The sequence below is a fragment of the Euprymna scolopes genome, chromosome 3 (genome assembly GCF_053919585.1).
Source record: "Euprymna scolopes isolate OS-2025 chromosome 3, ASM5391958v1, whole genome shotgun sequence".
In the NCBI taxonomy this organism is placed as follows: domain Eukaryota; kingdom Metazoa; phylum Mollusca; class Cephalopoda; order Sepiida; family Sepiolidae; genus Euprymna; species Euprymna scolopes.
Window position 1 is genome coordinate 166,998,101 of NC_136484.1, and position 19,443 is coordinate 167,017,543.

The 19,443-nt window shown below is 37.9% G+C and overlaps 1 protein-coding gene and 1 long non-coding RNA gene across 2 annotated transcripts in view; one reads left to right on the forward strand and one right to left on the reverse strand.

Annotated features, from left to right (window-relative positions):
- Positions 1 to 19,443, reverse strand: part of LOC145260258 (uncharacterized) — a 280,225-nt gene that overhangs the window by 6,620 nt on the left and 254,162 nt on the right. The gene's annotated exons all lie outside the window — the stretch shown is intronic.
- LOC145263549 (uncharacterized) overlaps positions 14,259 to 19,443 on the forward strand; it is a 51,822-nt gene continuing 46,637 nt past the window's right edge. The window contains exon 1 of the mRNA XM_080120403.1: positions 14,259 to 14,388. Within this exon, the coding sequence (XP_079976529.1) occupies positions 14,349 to 14,388 (40 nt within the window). The 5' untranslated portion in view covers positions 14,259 to 14,348. The remainder of the gene's footprint in view (positions 14,389 to 19,443) is intronic.

Genomic DNA, 19,443 nt, shown 5'->3' on the forward strand with positions numbered 1-19,443 from the left:
TTGTATCATAACCGCAGTCAAAACACCAGCATCAGCTCCCTCATTCAGAGCAAGAGTCTCTGAGGCCAATGGGCTTTTTGTCACTCTGTCCAATTTCTTTGACGCCCAACACATGGGGGCCATTTTGTCAGTACTTCCTCCAATAAAGACAACAAAACCCCCCTGTGAAGATCCATCTTCCAGACTGGCATAAGAGGCATCAGTATAACACAAAATGTGTAAATCTGAGGGCTTTCCCAATTTTGGAAATGTTATAGAACCCTTCTTGGATTTCAATTTTGATAAGGCTTTATTCGCCTCAAATAAGGCTTTTACTTTGGGATGCTTTCCAGTGTTGCTCATTTTACACACATCAAAAGCTATATCAGGGCGTGTTTGAGTTGAAACCCACATCATCTGACCTGCAAGTCTCTTCAACTCATGCTTTTCTTCTTCATTCAGTTCATCATTTTTCCTCAGTATCCTCCCTTTGCTTATTTCTATTGGAGATATGGAAGATACATATAGATCTTGTTCTACAATGATCCCATTTTCCTGTTGATTAACATTCAGTCCAACATATTTGAATGTTCCACTTTCATGAGATCCCACCTTAAATTTTTCTTTCAATGTTGCAATCACATCCCTTTCAAACTCTGTGTTTCCACAGAAAATAAAATCATCCACGTGCATAGCAAGAATTCCAGTCAAATTTCCTTTAATATCATGCCACAAAAACAATGCATTATCATAAGCACTTGCTACTCCTTTTAATTCAATCAAAGCCTGAGTAACTCTCTTGTACCATGCCCGTGGAGCATCATTCAATCCATAGATGCATCTTTTTAATTTCCACACTTGAGATTTAGGACAAACATCAGATGGTGGCCTCAGGTACACATCTCTCTCTAAAATACCACCTTGCAAAAAGGCTGAGGTAAAATCTATGGTCTGCAGCATCCAATTCTTTATTGATGCGGTTAGCATGACCATTCGCATAGCTTCACGGCTACATGTTGGGGAGTCCGTTTTCAGATTACTATTTTCTTCATAGCCTCGTGCTACAAGGCGAGCTTTCATTGTTTTCTGATTATCCTTGAATTTTTCAGTAATCACCCATCTTGTGGATATTGTTTTTTGACCTGTGTATGGCACACATTCAAATACTTCATAGGTGTTCATGTTTTTTATTTCTTTATGCTTGGCATCCACTACAGCTTTCGACTGCTCTTGTTCAGCGGTGAGCAGGACTACATTTTCCTGTTCAGTATATTGGGGCACTTCTCTCCAATGATCAATATGATTCCAGTTGATACAAACTTGATCCTCGTTTTCATCCTCAGGTTCTATATTGATCCAATGACTATATTTGCCAGTTGATTTAGGCTGTACTGACATAACCTTTCCTTTCTTCCACTCCTCACTTCCATTTATTTTATAAGTTATGGTCTTATTTCGGCCAGGTTTTTCAGTCTTATCTCTTAAACTGGTAGAACTATCAACAACTTCTTCTCTGTCTATATCTTCACTTTCTACCACTTGATTCTGCAACTCCTCCTCCTCAACTGAAAGGTATTCATTCTTCCCTTCTGTAGTGTTTCCCAGCATTTCAGCTTTTTTTGTTCTTTTTTCGTTGTTTTTATTCACTTTCATCAATTGGCACGGATGCATCCTATAAAATGCTCCGCCATGTCTGATTAAGACAAACTGGCCTTCTCTGCCTAACACTTTTGCTGGACCACGCCATCCTTTAAAACCCTGCCTCCGATAATAGATTTGGTCTCCGGTAGCATAATCTTCATCAGCATAAGTTCTGACATTAGACCTGAGAGCTCTCCTAATTCTCTCACTGGACTCAGCTTCCAAAAAGTTTCTCCTTGCACTATGGAGAGCATTTAAATTTTTCCTCACCATGTCACTTGTAGTAGAGGACTCCATAGCAGGTAACTGGTCTGTCAGAATTGAGGGTGTATTTACATTGAAACCGAATACAAGTTCATTTGGATTGTGTCCAGAGTAATTGAGGAGGGCATTTTTTGCACAAATAGCCCATGCCAAGGCAATTTCAGGTTCACACTTCTCATCGTCAATTGTTTTTTTCATTGCCTCAGCAACTATCAAATTATGACGTTCTACAGTACCGTTGCTGAATGGACTTTCTGCGGCAGTAGTACAGGTCTCTATGTTGAGTTTTTCATTCATCTGTCTATAGTGTTCGTTGTTGAATTCACCCCCATTATCACTCAGAAAACGAACAGGAGATCCGAAATAGGTAATCCACATCATAAAGATGTTTTTGATGATCTCCTCCTTCTTCTTTGTTTTGATCAATGTTGCCGCCGAATACCTGGTAGCGGCATCAATGAGATGTAGTATCCACACCTCATTGTGGATGAACTCTTTCAAATCCATGCAAACTGTGTGATTAAATCTATTGCCAAGAGGCAATCCCACAACCGGTCGCAGTGGAGCTTTTTTAAATCTAAGGCAAATTTGACAGTTTTCACAAACCTCCTCAATCGCCTTTATAAATTCCTTGTCATTGAATTTGCCACTTTTTTTAACCAAGGAAACAAGTTTTTCCTTCGAGGCATGAGCAAACTGTCGATGAAGTTTTTCTGCTTTTTTTTTTTTTTCTGTGAAAGAACACTGACCAAAATTCTGAACATGTAATACAATGTTCTTAGTACCACTATGATCCAACAACTTATTTGTTAAGGGGAGACAATAGTGCCCTGAAGTTGTGGTCTTTAGTTCAATACATTTATCAAAAATCCAGCACATATCTTTCCGGAAATCTAGCACTATTCCTGCTGTCTTCATTGATTTGTGACTTAATAGAAGAGGCAAGTCGTTTTTCACAATATCTGCTTCGATATAAACTCTTATACCTCCGAGTGTAACCGGAAATTTAGCAACTTTAATTGCTGTGACAGCCACTCCATCACCAAAACAAAAACTCCGGTCTGAGTTCGTATACTTCACTAGTTGCAGGTCACTTTCATTTAAAGTATCTAAATAAACATCAAGCCACACTTCGCCAGCCAGTGTGCGAGTACAAGCAGAATCCAAGACTGCCATTCCAAATGTTTCCTTTACAAGATTTGAGATTTTTTTCATTTGTACTGTTCAAATAAATATTTTCTTGAATGAACAACGTAATGTGTATTTGTTCTGTCGCTTCCGTAAACCTGGGCGTATTTCTAGGACACTCTCTAATTAGATGGTTCGGAGACTGACAATATGTGCTCTCGGCTTATCTTGGCTTCATTTCTAGTCATCCTAAATTTATATACTTGCAACTGGAATTAAAACAGTGCCAACTCAGAAGTGCGGTTGGAGATTATGCAACTTTTACCACAAAAATTTTTTCATGCACAGTGAGTATTCATATTCTGTCAAGACTTAACAGAGCTATTTTTTTTTTTTTTTTTTTTTACACAGTGATCACCACTTATCAAGGCTCGGAAGCCACTCAGGGATAAGGGTTATTGCAAGTACATTAATTTAGTGAGGAGATTTGCTGAAGTGTTTACATAAGGGGGCGGTTCATTAGGAATTTGTTAACATTGGACTTGAAGACATTCAAGTTGTAGTCCGGAGGGAAGCAGGCAGACGGAACAGAGTTCCACAGACGTGCAGTTCTAGGAAAGAAGCTTTGTTCATGGAATCCGCGTTTTGATTTAGGCACAGATAAAGAGTGGGGGAAATTTTTCACAGTGGATTCAGCTAGACGGGTGTTTTTCGTGAAAGATTGGCGAGGGGGGACCAGAGATTGGAGTTCAGACGAGCATCTGCCATGGAAATAACGATAAAACAAGGACAGGCTCGCAATGTCTCTTCTGTGGGAGAGAGGTTGCAGGGTAGAGAAAAGGGCATCCCCCACTAAGCCACGAAGTCTATTTTGTACTCTGTCAAGGCAGGATAGGCTGTTTTTAGCAGCTCCTGCCCAGATATGGCAACAGTATTCCATCCTTGGACGTACTTGGCTTTTATATAGATAGAGAATTGCATCAGTAGTGAGATATCTTCTGGAGCGGTAGAAGGATCCCACCATCTTTCCAGCGACTTTGGCAACAGACTTGATGTACGTGTTCCATTTCAGATCAGGAGTTTTTTTTTTATGAAGATGACAACTGCAAAAACGAATTAAGTTAAACGATCTATTTGCAGGTGCCAACAGCAAATGAAGACGTCGGTCAAAGCAGATGCGAATACAAGAGTTCGATATCTTTCTAAAATGTTAGGTATAAGTTATTTGATATTTCTGAACCACCTCCAGCAACTAGAGTAATCAAAGAAACCAAGCAAATGTGTTCCGCACAAATTTAATGAAAATCTAACAATTAGTTTGAAATGTGATCAGATTAAAAATTACCAATTTCATAATTACGTTGTTAGATGAGAAGGTGTTTCTTTATAATAATCAGTGATGATCAATTTTGTTGAGAATTCGTCTTGAATACTCCTTCCTGACTTGTTACTCCTAACTATCTGTGCCATTAATAGCTGATATTTATTCCAGCAAATTAAGAGAATGGTGAAGATCAAATATTTTTCATTGTTGGATCTCTGATCTGCTTATCTTCATGTGTGCATTAATGAATCACTTCGACCCTACCAGACTGTCGTTTGCCACAGGTGTTGTTTATTGAGGTTGGAATTTGGTCTGAATGTGGCAAGGTAGATAATGAGGTCCATTATAAACAGTCTTATTACAAGATGACTAAATCAAAAAGTCAACCTCAGTTTATGTTGATGCTGTGGTATGCAGATGAAAGTGTTGCTGAACATTTTGGACTCGCCAGCAAAACTCTAGAGCAACCAAAGTTTACTTGTTTACTTACAGCAATAAACCATTTATATTCATACACTGGCCATTTAAGTTATCATTAAATAGTGTTAGCTACGATTACAAAATGATGTTGGAGATGAAAATTGACATTGTATTCTATCCACTTTTATCTTGTAAAATTTTATTTTCCAGCAAAAAAAAAATTACTATAAAACTTGTTCCAATCTCTTTGAAACATAAATCCATTTTTTGCCACTCATCAATTTGGAGAAACTTCCATGATTGTTTCTTTATTTTTCTTTTTTGTTGTTAAGTAACAGTCATGTTTGATTGTCCAGTTAAAGTCCATTAAGTCCTGAGAAGTGGCTAATATTAAAGAAATCCATTTGTGATCAATAATAATAAATCCCTTTGCAGTGTTTTGTTTTTGTGTTATGGTTGAGAAGAAAAAGAAAATCTAGTTTCTGAGATTTGTCGTGCAATCTCCTCTTTCATCAGTGTCAAAAATCTTGACAATAAAATCAATAGCTGACATGAATCCAACTTTTTATGCGCCAAAATTCATTATTGTGGCGACTAACGGTTGTGTTTACCTGAGTTAGTTCCAGGTAAATAAAGAACTCATGAACACTGATAGAAACTTGTGTTATAAAGTAGAGTAAAAGGCTTTCTGGCATCGAGCTATCTCGACAGTGAAGGAGTGGAATTTTGCTGTTTGTCAGTTTAGTTGAGTTGGCACTAGTGCTACTTGATTCACTTGTCATGGTGTGCTTACATTGTGGTTTATATTTTGCTACGCCAGCCATTTTTTCATTTGTGAACAATCTTATATACACCGCCTAGCAGCAAATAACCGTTTTCTCGAGTCGAACTGAGGTGAAGTAAATCTAATTTCAACTTTTTCTCCATGAAAATAAATAGCAGTGGCTTTGATTCCGAGCTGAATCGAACATAAACACAATCAATTTACATGTAGAATTCTTTTGGTTGTATTCGATTCGGCAGAGAATTAATGCTATTCATTTGTTTTCTCTCTAAGATCGGCGCATGTTGTAAAGATACCTTCTCATAAATACAGCATCTCTGCTGCCATTCGGGAGCTACGGAGGGGGGGGGCATGGGAGTCAACACTTTGATGCAGTCAGTCAAAGCTCTCCAGCAGCAGTAGTTCAAACAGCCCTTGTTAGGGCTACTTTTTTCCACATTAATATGCTATTTTCAAACCATTCTTATGCAATCCACAAACTACTACCATGCGATTACTACTGTTTGCCCGCTTCCTGAGATCCAACCAGCGACCTCCATCTCAGTCCATCTCCTTCCAGTAACCCTTGGTGCTTCTTGCAGTCCTCTAGCCTTTGGTGCCTCCTGCAGTCTTCCAGCCCTTGGTGCTTCCTGCAGCCTTCTAGTGCCTGCCGCATCCTCCTGCATCCTTCCAGTGCCTACCACAGCCCTCAGCAGGTTACCATTTTTATTTACTTCCTTTTTGTAAATAAAAGGCGATTCGATTGAACTGACTCCAGCCTTTTTGTCATTCTTCCTTTTGCTTTGCTGTTTATTTCTTTTTGTTTTTGTGTCTTAATATTTTAGTTGTGCGGTCAACCGGTTTTTATAACTGGTTGTTAAACCCTCTGCAACACACTATCTCCTTTCTCTATCTTTCACACTCTTTCTTGAATCTGTGTTCATCTTGCCCACATTTCTCACAAATTCATTTTGTTACAAGGGACGTATTTGAATGGAAAGGCAGAGGAGGAACTAGCAGATTATTAAACAAATACAACTAATAAATTTACATGTTAAATTTACATATTTGTTTAAATGGTTGTAGATGTGTACACCCACTTGCATCTGACGTTCGTGCAGGATAGTAAAGTGCTATACCGAGGCTCATCCAAGATAAGTAAAGAGTATATAAAGAGAAAAAGCAAATCTAAATAACAATATGCAAAAAAGAAAAAAATGAAAAAAAAATAACGAAGAAAAAAGTAACTAACTCCAGGGAATAAAACAAAGTTTATGGGTTCCTTCTCAAAGAAAGTAACTTTAACTGGCTTTTATCTCCTAAGTTCAAACGAGTTATTTCCCTTATATCAGAGCTTATATCATATTAGATCAAAATAAACATATATGGCTATAATAAATAAGTAAATTGAAATTACATTTAAGTAGAAAAACGTAATACTAATCAAATTATTACAGATAAAATATCATAATAATTTAATAATATCAAGCAGAAAACACCAGTTCACCCTTCAGCAATTATTAAATCTTTTTTTTGTGAGGCTATTGCAATGGACATCCCATAATTTCTCAATTCCTGACGAAAGCACACTCCACCCAAGAGATTATAAATATATTTTTTCTTTTTAAAGATGAGATTTACCTTGACAATTCAAAGAAAATAACAACACCAGTAACATCCTAGTTCGGCACACCTTTATGTCGGTAAATAAATAGTTGAAGACTACTGAAATATTGAAATATTGTCATTTATTCTGTTTCCCTTGTCTTGTATCCAACAGCGTTTTTCTCATCCCAGGACATCCAGACACTGCTAACAAACACTATATGGTTAGGCACTGCGATATAAATTCTTTTTAAAAAAAAAAGGTTTTGCTTGAATTGTAACTTAATACTTTCCATAACTTAACGCGCATCTCAACATTCGACTCCAATTGTATTTTAATCTCTCCATTTCATAATGATGATAATTTTCAATTAGAATTTGTATGTACGCAGACCCCAAAATTTTAATGAATCATCATTATGCCAGATCAAACATACCCATTCCTGTGTCTTGATACATCTTCTATCATTATATGTGATCAGTTTTCTATAATAGTCAACCATATAGGAGCCTATTCGTGACCAGACACACACACACAGATGTTCAGCTTTATATTATAGATATATACAGATACAGTAGAACCCCGAAATACAGTAGCCCTAGGATACATTTTTTTTTTCAGGTTACAATGTGGAATACGATGTTGTTTGGCTCCAGGTTAGGGTATTTTCCCCAACCTTATAATGTTATTTATGATGTTATTTGATTATATACATGTATATTATATAATGTACTGAGTTTTGTTACTATATAATTTTTAATAGCGTATCTATATCGTATATATATATATATATATATATATATATATATTGACAGACCAAAGCTACGTCATGCTGTAATTGATTTATTGTCAGTTTCAAAGCAAATTAAAGCTAACACGTGTTTGTAGAAGAATCAAAACATACTCAAAACAAATTCCAGTAAACAAAAATCTCATCTGAGCATCGTTTTCAACGTCAGTTGTTGTTCTGGAATCGTTATTCGATTTGAATTATACAAAATTACTGTTTTTTTATATTAGCACACACACACACACACACACACACACACACAGAGGCACACATAACATTTAAATCAAATTTCGAAATGAAAAGCTTCAAACGAATATGAATTTTATATATTGTAACATAGTCATTATATGTCAACACTCGGGACTCACACGTTGTATACAGACAGTTGCAAGAAAACAAAGATACAGAATGAATTCGACTCACTTTTCTTCAGTTTGAAACAACAGACATTTATTTACACATACTTCCAGAATAACAGCTTGTCTCTTGTTCTAAGTTTTCTCGTACTCCAATGTACTTAATAAGACTCTGCCATGTCAAACACATGACATTCTGTCTTTGTCCGTACATGTTTAGGACAAATTTTTCCCTGTCACTCTCAGGCCATGTGTATAACACGTCTATTTCTGTCTTTTTTATAATCTTTTTCTTATCTTCTCTCTTGCTGTGACGTCACTTCGCACACAGCTCATAATTTGCATACATTGGCGGTTGCTGCTGCCATATGCGCATTTGCACTTTTTTAGTTCACACAACTGAGTCAGCATGTAATTCAAAACCTAATGCAAGATTATCTCCCTCCTCAGAAAATCATATTCTATCAACATCTATGTTTATCTCCCTCTCATGGCAAGAAGATGTGACACAAGGTAGGAAAAGTGAGATTTGAAAAGCCAGCACCTCAGAGGAAGAGCACTCTGGCCTGTAAAAAAATGCTTGGGCAGCCCGACCATCATTCTACATTTATTAGCAATAAACTAACCCCTTCTCAAAGGATGAGAAGGCAAAGTCTGGTAAGGTTGACCTCCTAGAATTGCACAGAATCAGAACTTCAGCCAACAAACTCCTCAGCCTAACATTTGCAGACAATATGAACTGGAACAAATAATTGACAACTTTGTGAAAGCTGCTAAGGAGGTGGGTTCTCTCTATCGAGCTAGAAGACTACTCACACCTGAGAGTATCCTGTATCTCTACATCCGTCCATGCATGGAGTATTGTTGTCACATCTGGGCTGGTGCATCTACCACTAGCCTTTCCCTCTTAGACAGAATCCAACAAAGAGTGTTCAATCTAATAAGTCATACTTTGTGAACTAAGCTCCAACCCCTGTCCCATCGCCGCAATGTTGCATCTCTGTGCTTGTTTTACAAATATTTTAATGGAATGTGTTCTGATGAACTCATTGCACTTGTGCTCCCTAAACGTACATATCCCTGACAAACCTGCTTAGCAACAAAATCTTACCCCTTCACTATTGAGGTCCCTAAATGCCAGAAAGCTTTCTACTCTAATAGTTTCTTCCCTCAATCAGCTAGACTTTGGAATTCCCTTCCTGCTATCTGCTTCCCTGGCTGTACTGATATGCAGAAGTTTAAATGTAATGTAAACCAACATCTTGTTAATCTTTCCTGGGCATGGTCTCAAATAGTAACCCTTTACATCCAAGTGGCAATATGCCGTGTTAGGGATGAACGTGAAAAAAAACAAAAAAAAAAACAAGGAAAAAGCTATCTCAACAATGGCTGACACTCTGGTGACTTTGGCTAGAATCACAGGGGAAACAGATTTTTATTATCTAAACACGGAATGTTAACCATAGAATTTGGATTCTTAATTGTTGGTGTTATGATATTGTTGCTTTTATTCGATGTTGATTTATGTAGGGGTACTTTTATGGTAATCTATGAGTGTGGATGATTAAATTCCATCAACCATAATTGGATAGAAGTATTAATTATTATGTTATTTTATTTACCTCCTTTCCAATCATTAATTATTAATCAACGCCTTTAATCTTTGTGCAATAGATTCGTGTGATTCCTGAAAAGATGGCGCTGAAGAAGGTTGGATGTTACATCAGCTGAAATGTGGTGAAAATAACAACCAAGGCAAGAATATTAGTCAAAACGCTACAAATAATAGACATTATCTCAAAAAAATTCTGCAACTGATATAAATCAAAGAAACGAAATTATAATAGGTAAAAGGTTTCCTATAGTGACTGAATTTTGTTTTTGTTTTTTATGGATTGTAAGAAGACATTATGGTATTGTTGTGTAATGGTCATTTGCTACGATTGCAAGAAGGAGCAAGGCCATAAGGGAGAACCTTTATAAAAGCACGGGAAAACGGACATATGTTTACTGGAATGTAACAATGAAAAGAAGTGGCATGATGTATGCATGTGTGACTGTTTGTTTATGTGTGTTTGTGTTTGCATGTGTGTGTGTTCGTGTGCGTTTGTGTGTGTGAGTGTTTGTGTGTATTTGTGTGTATTTAAGTATGTGTCTATGTGTGTTTGTGTGTTTGTGTATGTGTGTATTAGTGTTTGTTGGTGTTTGTGTGTGTTTGTGTATGTGTTTGTATGTGTGTGTGTTAGTGAGTGTTGGTGTGTGTTTGTATGTTTATGTGTGTTTGTGTTTATGTGTGTTTGCGTGTGTTTGTGTGTGTGTGTTGGTATGTGTGTGTTTATCTCTCTGTGTGTTTGTGTGTGTTTGCATATGTTTGTATTTGCGTGTGTGTTTGCTTGTGTGTTGTTGTTGCTGCTGTTGTGGAGGAGGAGGAGGAGGAGGAGGAGTTATGGATCAGATGATTATTGTTTCTGAATATTTGAGATAGAGATTGATAATTTTGGATCATTCGGATTACTGTTCTCATCTAGTAGAAAGATTTTACATCTAAAAACACGAATAAGTTCAAGGCTCCCAAAATTCATACTAAAACTGTCCACAAGGAATTATGATCTAACAGATAAAGTACTAGATAAAATTTAGTTCTAAACAAGATTCAGCACAGGAAAAATAAAATTGTGAATTACTTAAGATTTATACCCGATCCTGGCTGATGGAATGAGAGCGTACTACCTCCTGGGAAAAAAATAAAGCGTTCCACTCAAAATTCTATGTAGATTCCTGAGTTTGACAGAAAGATTCCCGAGTTTGAGAGAAATATTCCCGAGTTTAACAAGATACACCTAAGGAAGGTCAGAGGTTATATTAACTAAAAATCGAGCTAATAACATTCAAGTAATTTGAATAATCCAAGTATTACAAATTCAGACTACTGCTTTTATCTTGGATGTTATTCTCACAATGTTTTGGCCGATGTAACATCCGACCTTCTTCAGATGTGTTTTGTAAAATTCAGAAATGTTTTTGTTGAACTAAAGAATCTGTTCGACAAGAAACAGATGAAGAAAATCAAAAGTTACATTGACCAATCCTCATCTTTTTTTTTTTTGCTAACTTTTGCTGAGTTTCAGCCTCCGTAAAACATTCACGACAGAATCTCGTCTAGCTACAATCATTGTAAATATTTTTTCTTTTATTCTCTATGTATCTAAAACTAAATGGAATTTCCATGGGCAAAGTTTCTTTCCAAGAACTTCCTATCTGTGGAGCACAATACCATTGGGTTGTTTCCCAGTTGACTACAACATGGTCGTTTTCAAGTCCAATGTTAACAAATTCTTGTTGAATTGCCCCTTAAGTAATTAGCTTCTACCCAAATCCAACTAAGCAAAGTTTAAGAAGTGCCCGTCTGGGGAACACAATACCACAAGGCTGATTCCCAGATGATTACAACATGGTCAGGTTAAAGTTCAATGCTAACAAATTCTTGTTCAGTTGTCTTTTTTAATAATCTAATTCTGCCCAATTGCAACCATCATCTCTAATCCCAAATGTGTGGTCTCACCTTCTACCAAAGAAATTCATGAACCATTATCCTTGAGTGGTCTTTACGTCTTGATAAGCGAAGCTAAAAAACATTTAACAATTGCATTAGATCCGAAACTGCGATGAAAAGCAAATGAAAGTCAGTTTACAATATGTGTCTTTTAGTTGTGGGTGTAGCGTTTCAGTTAAAAACAAACAAACAAACAAACAAGCAAACAAACAAACAAACAAACAAACAAGCAAACAAACAAACAAACAAACAAACAAGTAAACAAACAAACAAACAAACGAAAGAAATTAATAAAAATCTGGGTCGGAGGTTTTATTATCGTTACTTTCTTTTCTTTTTTTTTACATAGGCATCACCACTTATCAAGGCCAAGAGGCCACTCGATGATAAGGGTTAAAGAGTGTACAGTAGAAATTGGACAGTATAGTAATCGTTAGTAATGGAAATTCGGTAAATTTGTTAACTTATATGGAACGGCTCATCAAAAACTTGTTTACGTTAGACTTTCTCATCTCAACACCACTTAAAAGTCTCTTGTCAGCGTCCATCTCGCCCAGAGCACACTTTTTGTCTTCCTCCGACTGCATGCCGACCACAGCCGGCCCATTCTCGTCCTCGACTTTACTCGTCCATTTTCTTCAACGTCGACTTTCTTTCTGTCAACTACATGGTGCATTTTTCCTCCTTTCTTTCCTTTTTCTTCTCATGCACACTTCCTAATTTGCATATGCGCATTTTTCAGCCACTGCTGCTGCTAATCTCTTTGTAAGCCAGCCATCCTTTGCTGCTGCTGATATTTTTCCACGCACTCATCTGCATTATGTTGCAGCAGGTATCAATGAAAATTGTGTGAAGTCAGTCTGTCAAAGATTTTATACATGCAACTCTTGACTGTCTTCAGTTGTGAGGTTTCCATTTGCAGTCATATAATCTGCATAATATTTGTTTAGTTTTTTCCCACTGCAAGAAATATGACACCAGAGTCGGAAAGTGGGGTTGAGAAGGCAGCATCTCAGGGGAGGGGCACTCTGACCTGCAAAAAGTGCCTGGGCGGGGCCCCGTCGGCATTCCCCGGTAGGGGCGCCTCAGGCGATTAGCAATAAACTAAACCCTTTCTCAAAGAGAGAAGGCAAATCCTGGGAGGGTGGACCTCCTAGAACTGCACAGGACTAAACTCCCACTCACAAAATCAACAGGGACCAAATCATAATAGAAATGACCTAATCTCTGGTGATTTTGGGGGCCCAGAACTCTTCTTTCCTTAGTTAATTCGTACGTTATGTTTTGAAAAAGGCCAAATACAATCTTTGAAGGCCAAACTGCTTCAAAAAAAACAAAAAGGCTAAATTCGCAAAATTTGGTTTTAAAAAGGCCAATCTGGCAACCTTAGAAAAGAATATGAGAATGGCCTCCCTTTAATATAGCTTCATTTTTGGATATCATTATATTAAAATATGGTCATTGTTGTAATGGTGTGGCGAAGGAACTCATAGTAATTTTGACATGCAACAGTTCTTCACCAAAGAAAGTCAGCAAAATGTTACATCATAAAAAGGGAAAATTTGAAAGAAATAGGGTAAAAATAAGAATATTGTCTGCCAAGAAGTGCTGAAGGAGTATATTAAAGATTGTCTCTTACAATGTGATTTTGTTTAAATTTCTATTGAACTATGTAGCACAATATTAGTTTCTGAGTTTTTATTAGTATTTATTAATTTATCTCATTTGGGTCAGTTCTATATTTAAAATACAATAGACATTATTTTGATAAAAAAGCTCATATTTGCTGTATGTTATTAGTTTTTTCGTTCAAAAGACTCATTTTTTGTGCTATCCAGAAAAATATCAGCTTTATCGAAACTTGTTGATTCAATATATTTCTCATTCAGTCGAATTTCCATGGGTTCTGTTAGTACCTTATGATTACTTGTTAATTGTGAATTACAATCTTATGAATGCCTCAAGGGAAATCTTCAGTGATGCACCGTCATCATTGCCAGCTTGGTTCATACAGTAACTCCGGATGTGTCAGATCGTCTCCTTGAAAGTTCTCAGATACGTGTGCCGACATTAAAAAAAAAATTCTGTTCTGACAATTTTCCGCCTTTCTTTTTATCAAAATCAGCCATTGAGCTTAAATAAACTTAACTTTTATCCAACATCTTATACTGTTTAAATACAAATTGATATAAAAGAGCACTTAAGCACTTGCTCTCTAAGATAAAGCAATATCTAAGAAACAATTTCTTTATGGGGGTAAAAGAATCAATGAACGTTTATTTTCGTAAACCCTCTTTCTCTCTCTCTCTCTCTCCCTCTCCTTCTTATCCTCCTCACTCTCTCTTTCATCCACTCTTCCTCTTGTTACACTCCTCATCCTATCACTTTCTCTCTCTCTCTCATCCTCTACCCCTTTTTACAAATGAATATAGATTTTTCCACTTTACAATGCTTGAAGATCACGTGGTGTGGATCACATAAAACGTTGCAATCTGGAAAAAGCATCAAAAACTTCAAGACAATAATGGTGACAAGGATACTACTGAGTGCTTTGGCTGCTCTGGGTAAGTTTATTTTCTGATGATAAATTTCTGAAACTTGTATTGCTTAATATTTGCTTAATATTTGCTTAATATTGATTTGAAATGCATTTGAACGGCCCTGTCATGTTTTTGTTTTCTTTCGATTATCATTTTCTCACTAGGAGTAGTCACACAGGCCATCATCAAAGATTTCTCTTTGAGAACAACTTGTGGTGCTCTCTGGAATCTGAGTGACAAGTCTCCCCAGATTTACAGTAGTCTCCACCTCTTTCGATAACCCTTGTAAAAGAATTTTCATTATCGCAACAGCTGCTTACCATTAATTTCTTGTTGGCAGCAACCATTGGTCTTCACTGGAATTTGGGTCTCAGTCCTCTTTGAACTCAACCAGCGAAGGTCTGGTTAGTGCTTGTCTTCTCGGTCTTTCCATCCTCCTTGACCCTCCTCACTTATTTAGTGTGGTGCCAGTTTATCGTGACATACACACACAGACAAAAAATAAAAAATAAAAAATTTACAATCATATCATTTCAGTTTTCATGTAGCTGTTTCTGTATGTCCAGTTTGTGTTTGTAGTTTGTGTGTTAGACTCCGCATTCAAGGGTTTTCCTTAAAATTTCTTCAGTTTTCATTATTGTTATCCATCGTAACTTCTCGGCTATCTCTTTGATTCCAATCTCACCTATTCTTTTTTCAAAGTTTTTCAGGATTGTTTCTAGTGCTCTTGCTATTATTGGTATTATCTTGACTTTCTCCATTTTCCAGATTCCTTTGAGCTATCTTTTTTTTTTTTATTACATTTTCACCCCAAACAAGGCACATTGCCACTTTGGTGTAGGGGGCTACTATCAGGGGAAACATCTACTGGGGTACTATGTAGGGATTAGGGCAGCGAGATGTTGGTTCACGTTGCACTTGAACTTATGCATGTCAGTACAGTTGGGGAAACAGTGACCTGGAATGGAATTCCAAAGTCTAGCAGTTCTGGGGAAGAAACTACTGGAGTAGAAAGATCTTTTACATCTAGGGATCTCTACAGTGTGGGGGTGGGATTTTGCAGCTTGTCGGGTCTGTCGAGGGTGTTCACGTCGTGGGGGCACAAGTGCTTGCAGTTCTTTAGAGCATTCACCATTATAATACTTGTAGAACAGGCAGAGGGATGCAACGTTTCGACGATGGGACAGAGGCTGAAGTTTAGATGCCAGTTTAGGGCCTATCAGATTTGCGACTCTCTTTTGAACCCTGTCAAGGAGCGAGAGACTAGTAGCCGATGCACCGGCCCAAATATGACAGCAATACTCCATACATGGGCGAATAGTGGCCTTATAGAGGTACAGGATACTTTCGGGAGTTAGAAGTTTTCTAGCACAGTAGAGAGAGCCCACCTTCCTCGCAGCGGCCCTGGCAATGCCTTCGATGTAATTGTTCCAGCTCATGTTTCCTGTGAACGTTAGGCCAAGGAGCTTGAAAGACATACTCTCAGCTAAAGAGTTGTTGGCCATTGCTATAGGTGGTAGAGAAGGTTTCTTGTAATTATTGAATGAAACAAGTTTTGTCTTGGTGGCATTGAACGTTACCATCCATTTTTGTCCCCATTCCACTACTGATTTGAGGTCATCCTCTAGTGTTTCTGCCATTACTTTAGATATATGTTCATTTGTTTTCCTGTCATGCCTGCTATAGAGTGTGGTGTCATCAGCATATATACCCATCTCAGAGGCAATTTTGTCGGGGAGGTCATTTATGAATATCAGGAACAGCAGAGGACCAAGGATAGATCCCTGGGGCACTCCGGCATTTATATTATATTGTTTAGACGTACGACCGTCGAGGACAACCTGGATTTTTCTCTTATCTAAGAAGGATTTAATTATGTTAAGTATTCTACCAGTGATACCGTAAGATCTAATCTTCCTGAGGAGACCCTCATGCCATACCCTGTCAAAAGCCTTAGATATATCTAGAGCTACTGCTCTGCCCTCTCCCGCTTTGTCCAGTGAATGGTATATGCGTTCAGAGATTACAGTTAGGATGTCTGCCGTGGAACGGGCTTGTCTAAATCCATATTGATGGTCGGTCAGAAGTTTAGCATCTGTAAGGTGCTGGACTAGAGCATGGTTAATTAAGGTCCCAAATATTTTGGCAAAAAGTGGGAGGAGTCTAATAGGGCGATAATTTAATGGGTCAGTTCTTTCGCCAGAATTCTTGAATACTGGTACCACAGAAGCAGTTTTCCAACAGCTCAGAAAGCAAGATTCATTAAGGCATTTGTTGTAGAGTTTGGAGAGAACTGGAGCTACTTCGGCTGAGCCCTTTTTTAATAGCACAGCTGGGATGAGGTCGGGTCCACATGCTTTTGAAGTGTCAAGGTTTTTTATGATAGCATGCACCTGAGCAGGGGTGATTTCCAGATCGTCTAGCTTGGCGTCTGTCCGCATAGGAAAGTCAGGTAGGGGGTGGTTTAGAGGGTCCAGTGTAGAGTTGGAGGCAAAGAACCTCGTGATTGTTGCCAGTTCCGTGTATTTGCTTCTCTGTCTCCTTGATTTTCACTCTGTGACTACAGGAACTGCAAAATCTACAACCTGGCAAGACTTTTCCTTCTTGTTAACTATTATGATATTCGGTTTTCTTGCTTGGATGGGTTTATCTGCTTGTATACCCATGTCCCATAGGATTTTGTAACTTTCATTTTCCAGTACTGCTGCCGGTTATGCTTGTACCATTTGTCTGTATGTTCAAGATGCAATCATCTGCATTATTGTGTCCATTTTTATATTCTTTTTGGGCTAGTTTTCTGCATTCACTTATTATGTGCTTTATTGTTTCGTCTCTTTGTTTGCAGAGTTTGCATTTGCTGTTTTCTTGTGTCTTGTTGATCCTTGCTTTGATGTGGTTGGTTCTAATCGCGTTATCTTGTGTAGCTGTTATTAGGGATTCAGTTTCCCTGTTTAGGTTTCGTTTTTTGTAGTTATGTCCAAGTGTTTTTGTTCGTATCATCTTTTGTCATCTTTATGAATCGTCCTTGTAGCTGTTTCTTTCCCCGTTTTTCTTTCCTTATTTTTCTATCTTGTATATTTCTTCTGTGTATCTTGCTGCAGTAATTATTCTTTCTGTGTTATGCGTTATGTATTTTTCTAATTCTTTTCTTGTCTCATTTACACCATCTTTTATACAACCTATCCCTCTTCCACCGTCTTTCCTTTTTATCATTCCTGGTATTCTGGTCGAGATTCCTCAGTTCTTCTTTATTTTAAGTTATAAAACATATAAATATACACATATATTTATTTTTATTTTATCTTAAATCTCATTATATATATATATATATATATATATATATATATATATATATATATATATATATTCCTTAGATTCTTAGATTATCTAAGGAAGAGCAAAAAAAATTTTGTTCTTCATGAAATCGAGTTACACTAAAATGATCTTTTAACATTTTTATAAAACGATTTAATTTTTTTTTTATTTTACACTAGTCTGGGTGTCAGGCGTTGCCCCGGTGTTTGGAGGTGTGTGTTGAGCAAAACAAAAAAAGAAGTGGTAGTAGGTAGGCAGGCTCGAACCCGTACCGCGAAGGAGGAAAAGAACATGAAAAACAAAAAGTGACGCCTTTGCCGCTGTGCCCATCACCAAACCAGAAGTGACAAAGGTTTGAATTAAGGCTAGTCAATCAAAAAGAGGGGATGACTTTCAAAAATATCGGCGAGAAAAGTGACCCCTCCTTGTAGAAAAGTGCCCAGTTGAGGGTGAGAGAATTAATGTTTTTAGCCAATTTTTCCATATTTGTTGTCTGAAGGATCGAGCTTCAAAACGATACCAATCTCGTGAAAATCCGTCGCTTCTGTCAAAAGTTTTAGGTAGACATTCATATATATATACATGATGGCAGCAAATTCGCTCTCGAACATTGCCATCACTTGATATAGCACAAAAAAAAAGAAAAAAAGTATATAGAAACACGAAAACATTGTGGCATTTAAGCCGTGCTAAACTCTGACATTCCTTGGCACACATTATACAGACATGTGCACCAGTAGCAGCACGTTCTTGATGTTCTTTTTTATGCAGGATCAAATGCCGTTTCAAACCTCCTGCTGTTTTGTATGTCCGCCCACAGTTGACACAGGTTAACTCTGGCAACTCAAGACTGCTTTGTGGCCCGCTGCGCCAATGTGGAGACTGGTGACTCATCAGCCCAGCTTTGCTCAGGCATATTCTTCCGCACACCTCACACTTCAGACCAATTTAGCTCCCCCTCCCATCCACTGCTCTTTTAACCCTCCCTTTCTGGATATTGTGCTTCAGCCGCTCATACTGGCTTCGATCTGCCTCAAACTTGCCCACACCTCCCCGCAAGGTCCTTCTCCACCCTCCGTGATCGAAAGCAAGACTCTCCCAGGTTCTTTCATCAATCTCACATTTTTTTTAAGGTGGATCTTAAACAATCCTTGAATCTTAATTTAGGTTTTTGAGCGAGACGTTTTCCCTCGGCGAGCTCGCCATAAAGGAGTTGTTTGGGAAGTCGACTGTCTAACATCCTCACCACATGTCCACTCCATCTCAGTCTATGCTTGATAATGTGAGCCTCAATGCTAAGGCATTGGGTCTGTTCAAGCACCTCCACATCACTGACATACATCTGCCAACCCACACCTAGGATTCGCCGTAGGCACATCTGGTGAAACTGCTCGAGACGTCTGAAATGCTCCCTGTATGTTGTCCAAGTTTCACAACCATAGAGAAGAGTAAAGAGAACGCATGCCGCATAAACCTTAATCTTAGTTGGCAGCAAGATCCCATGGCGTCTCCACAAACGCCAATCCAACTTTCTGAAGGCATCACTTGCCCTACTGATCCGTAACGATACCTCATCATCCAGGGTACCAGACATACTCAGTGTGCTGCCCAAGTATACAAACTTAGAGACAACCGCTATCCTTGACCCACAGATATAAACTGATGGCTCATAGTATGGCATGCCCGGAGCAGGCTGATACATTAAGACAGTTTTTTTCAGATTGATGGTCAGGCCCAATGCGCTGCAGGCAACCACAAAAGCAT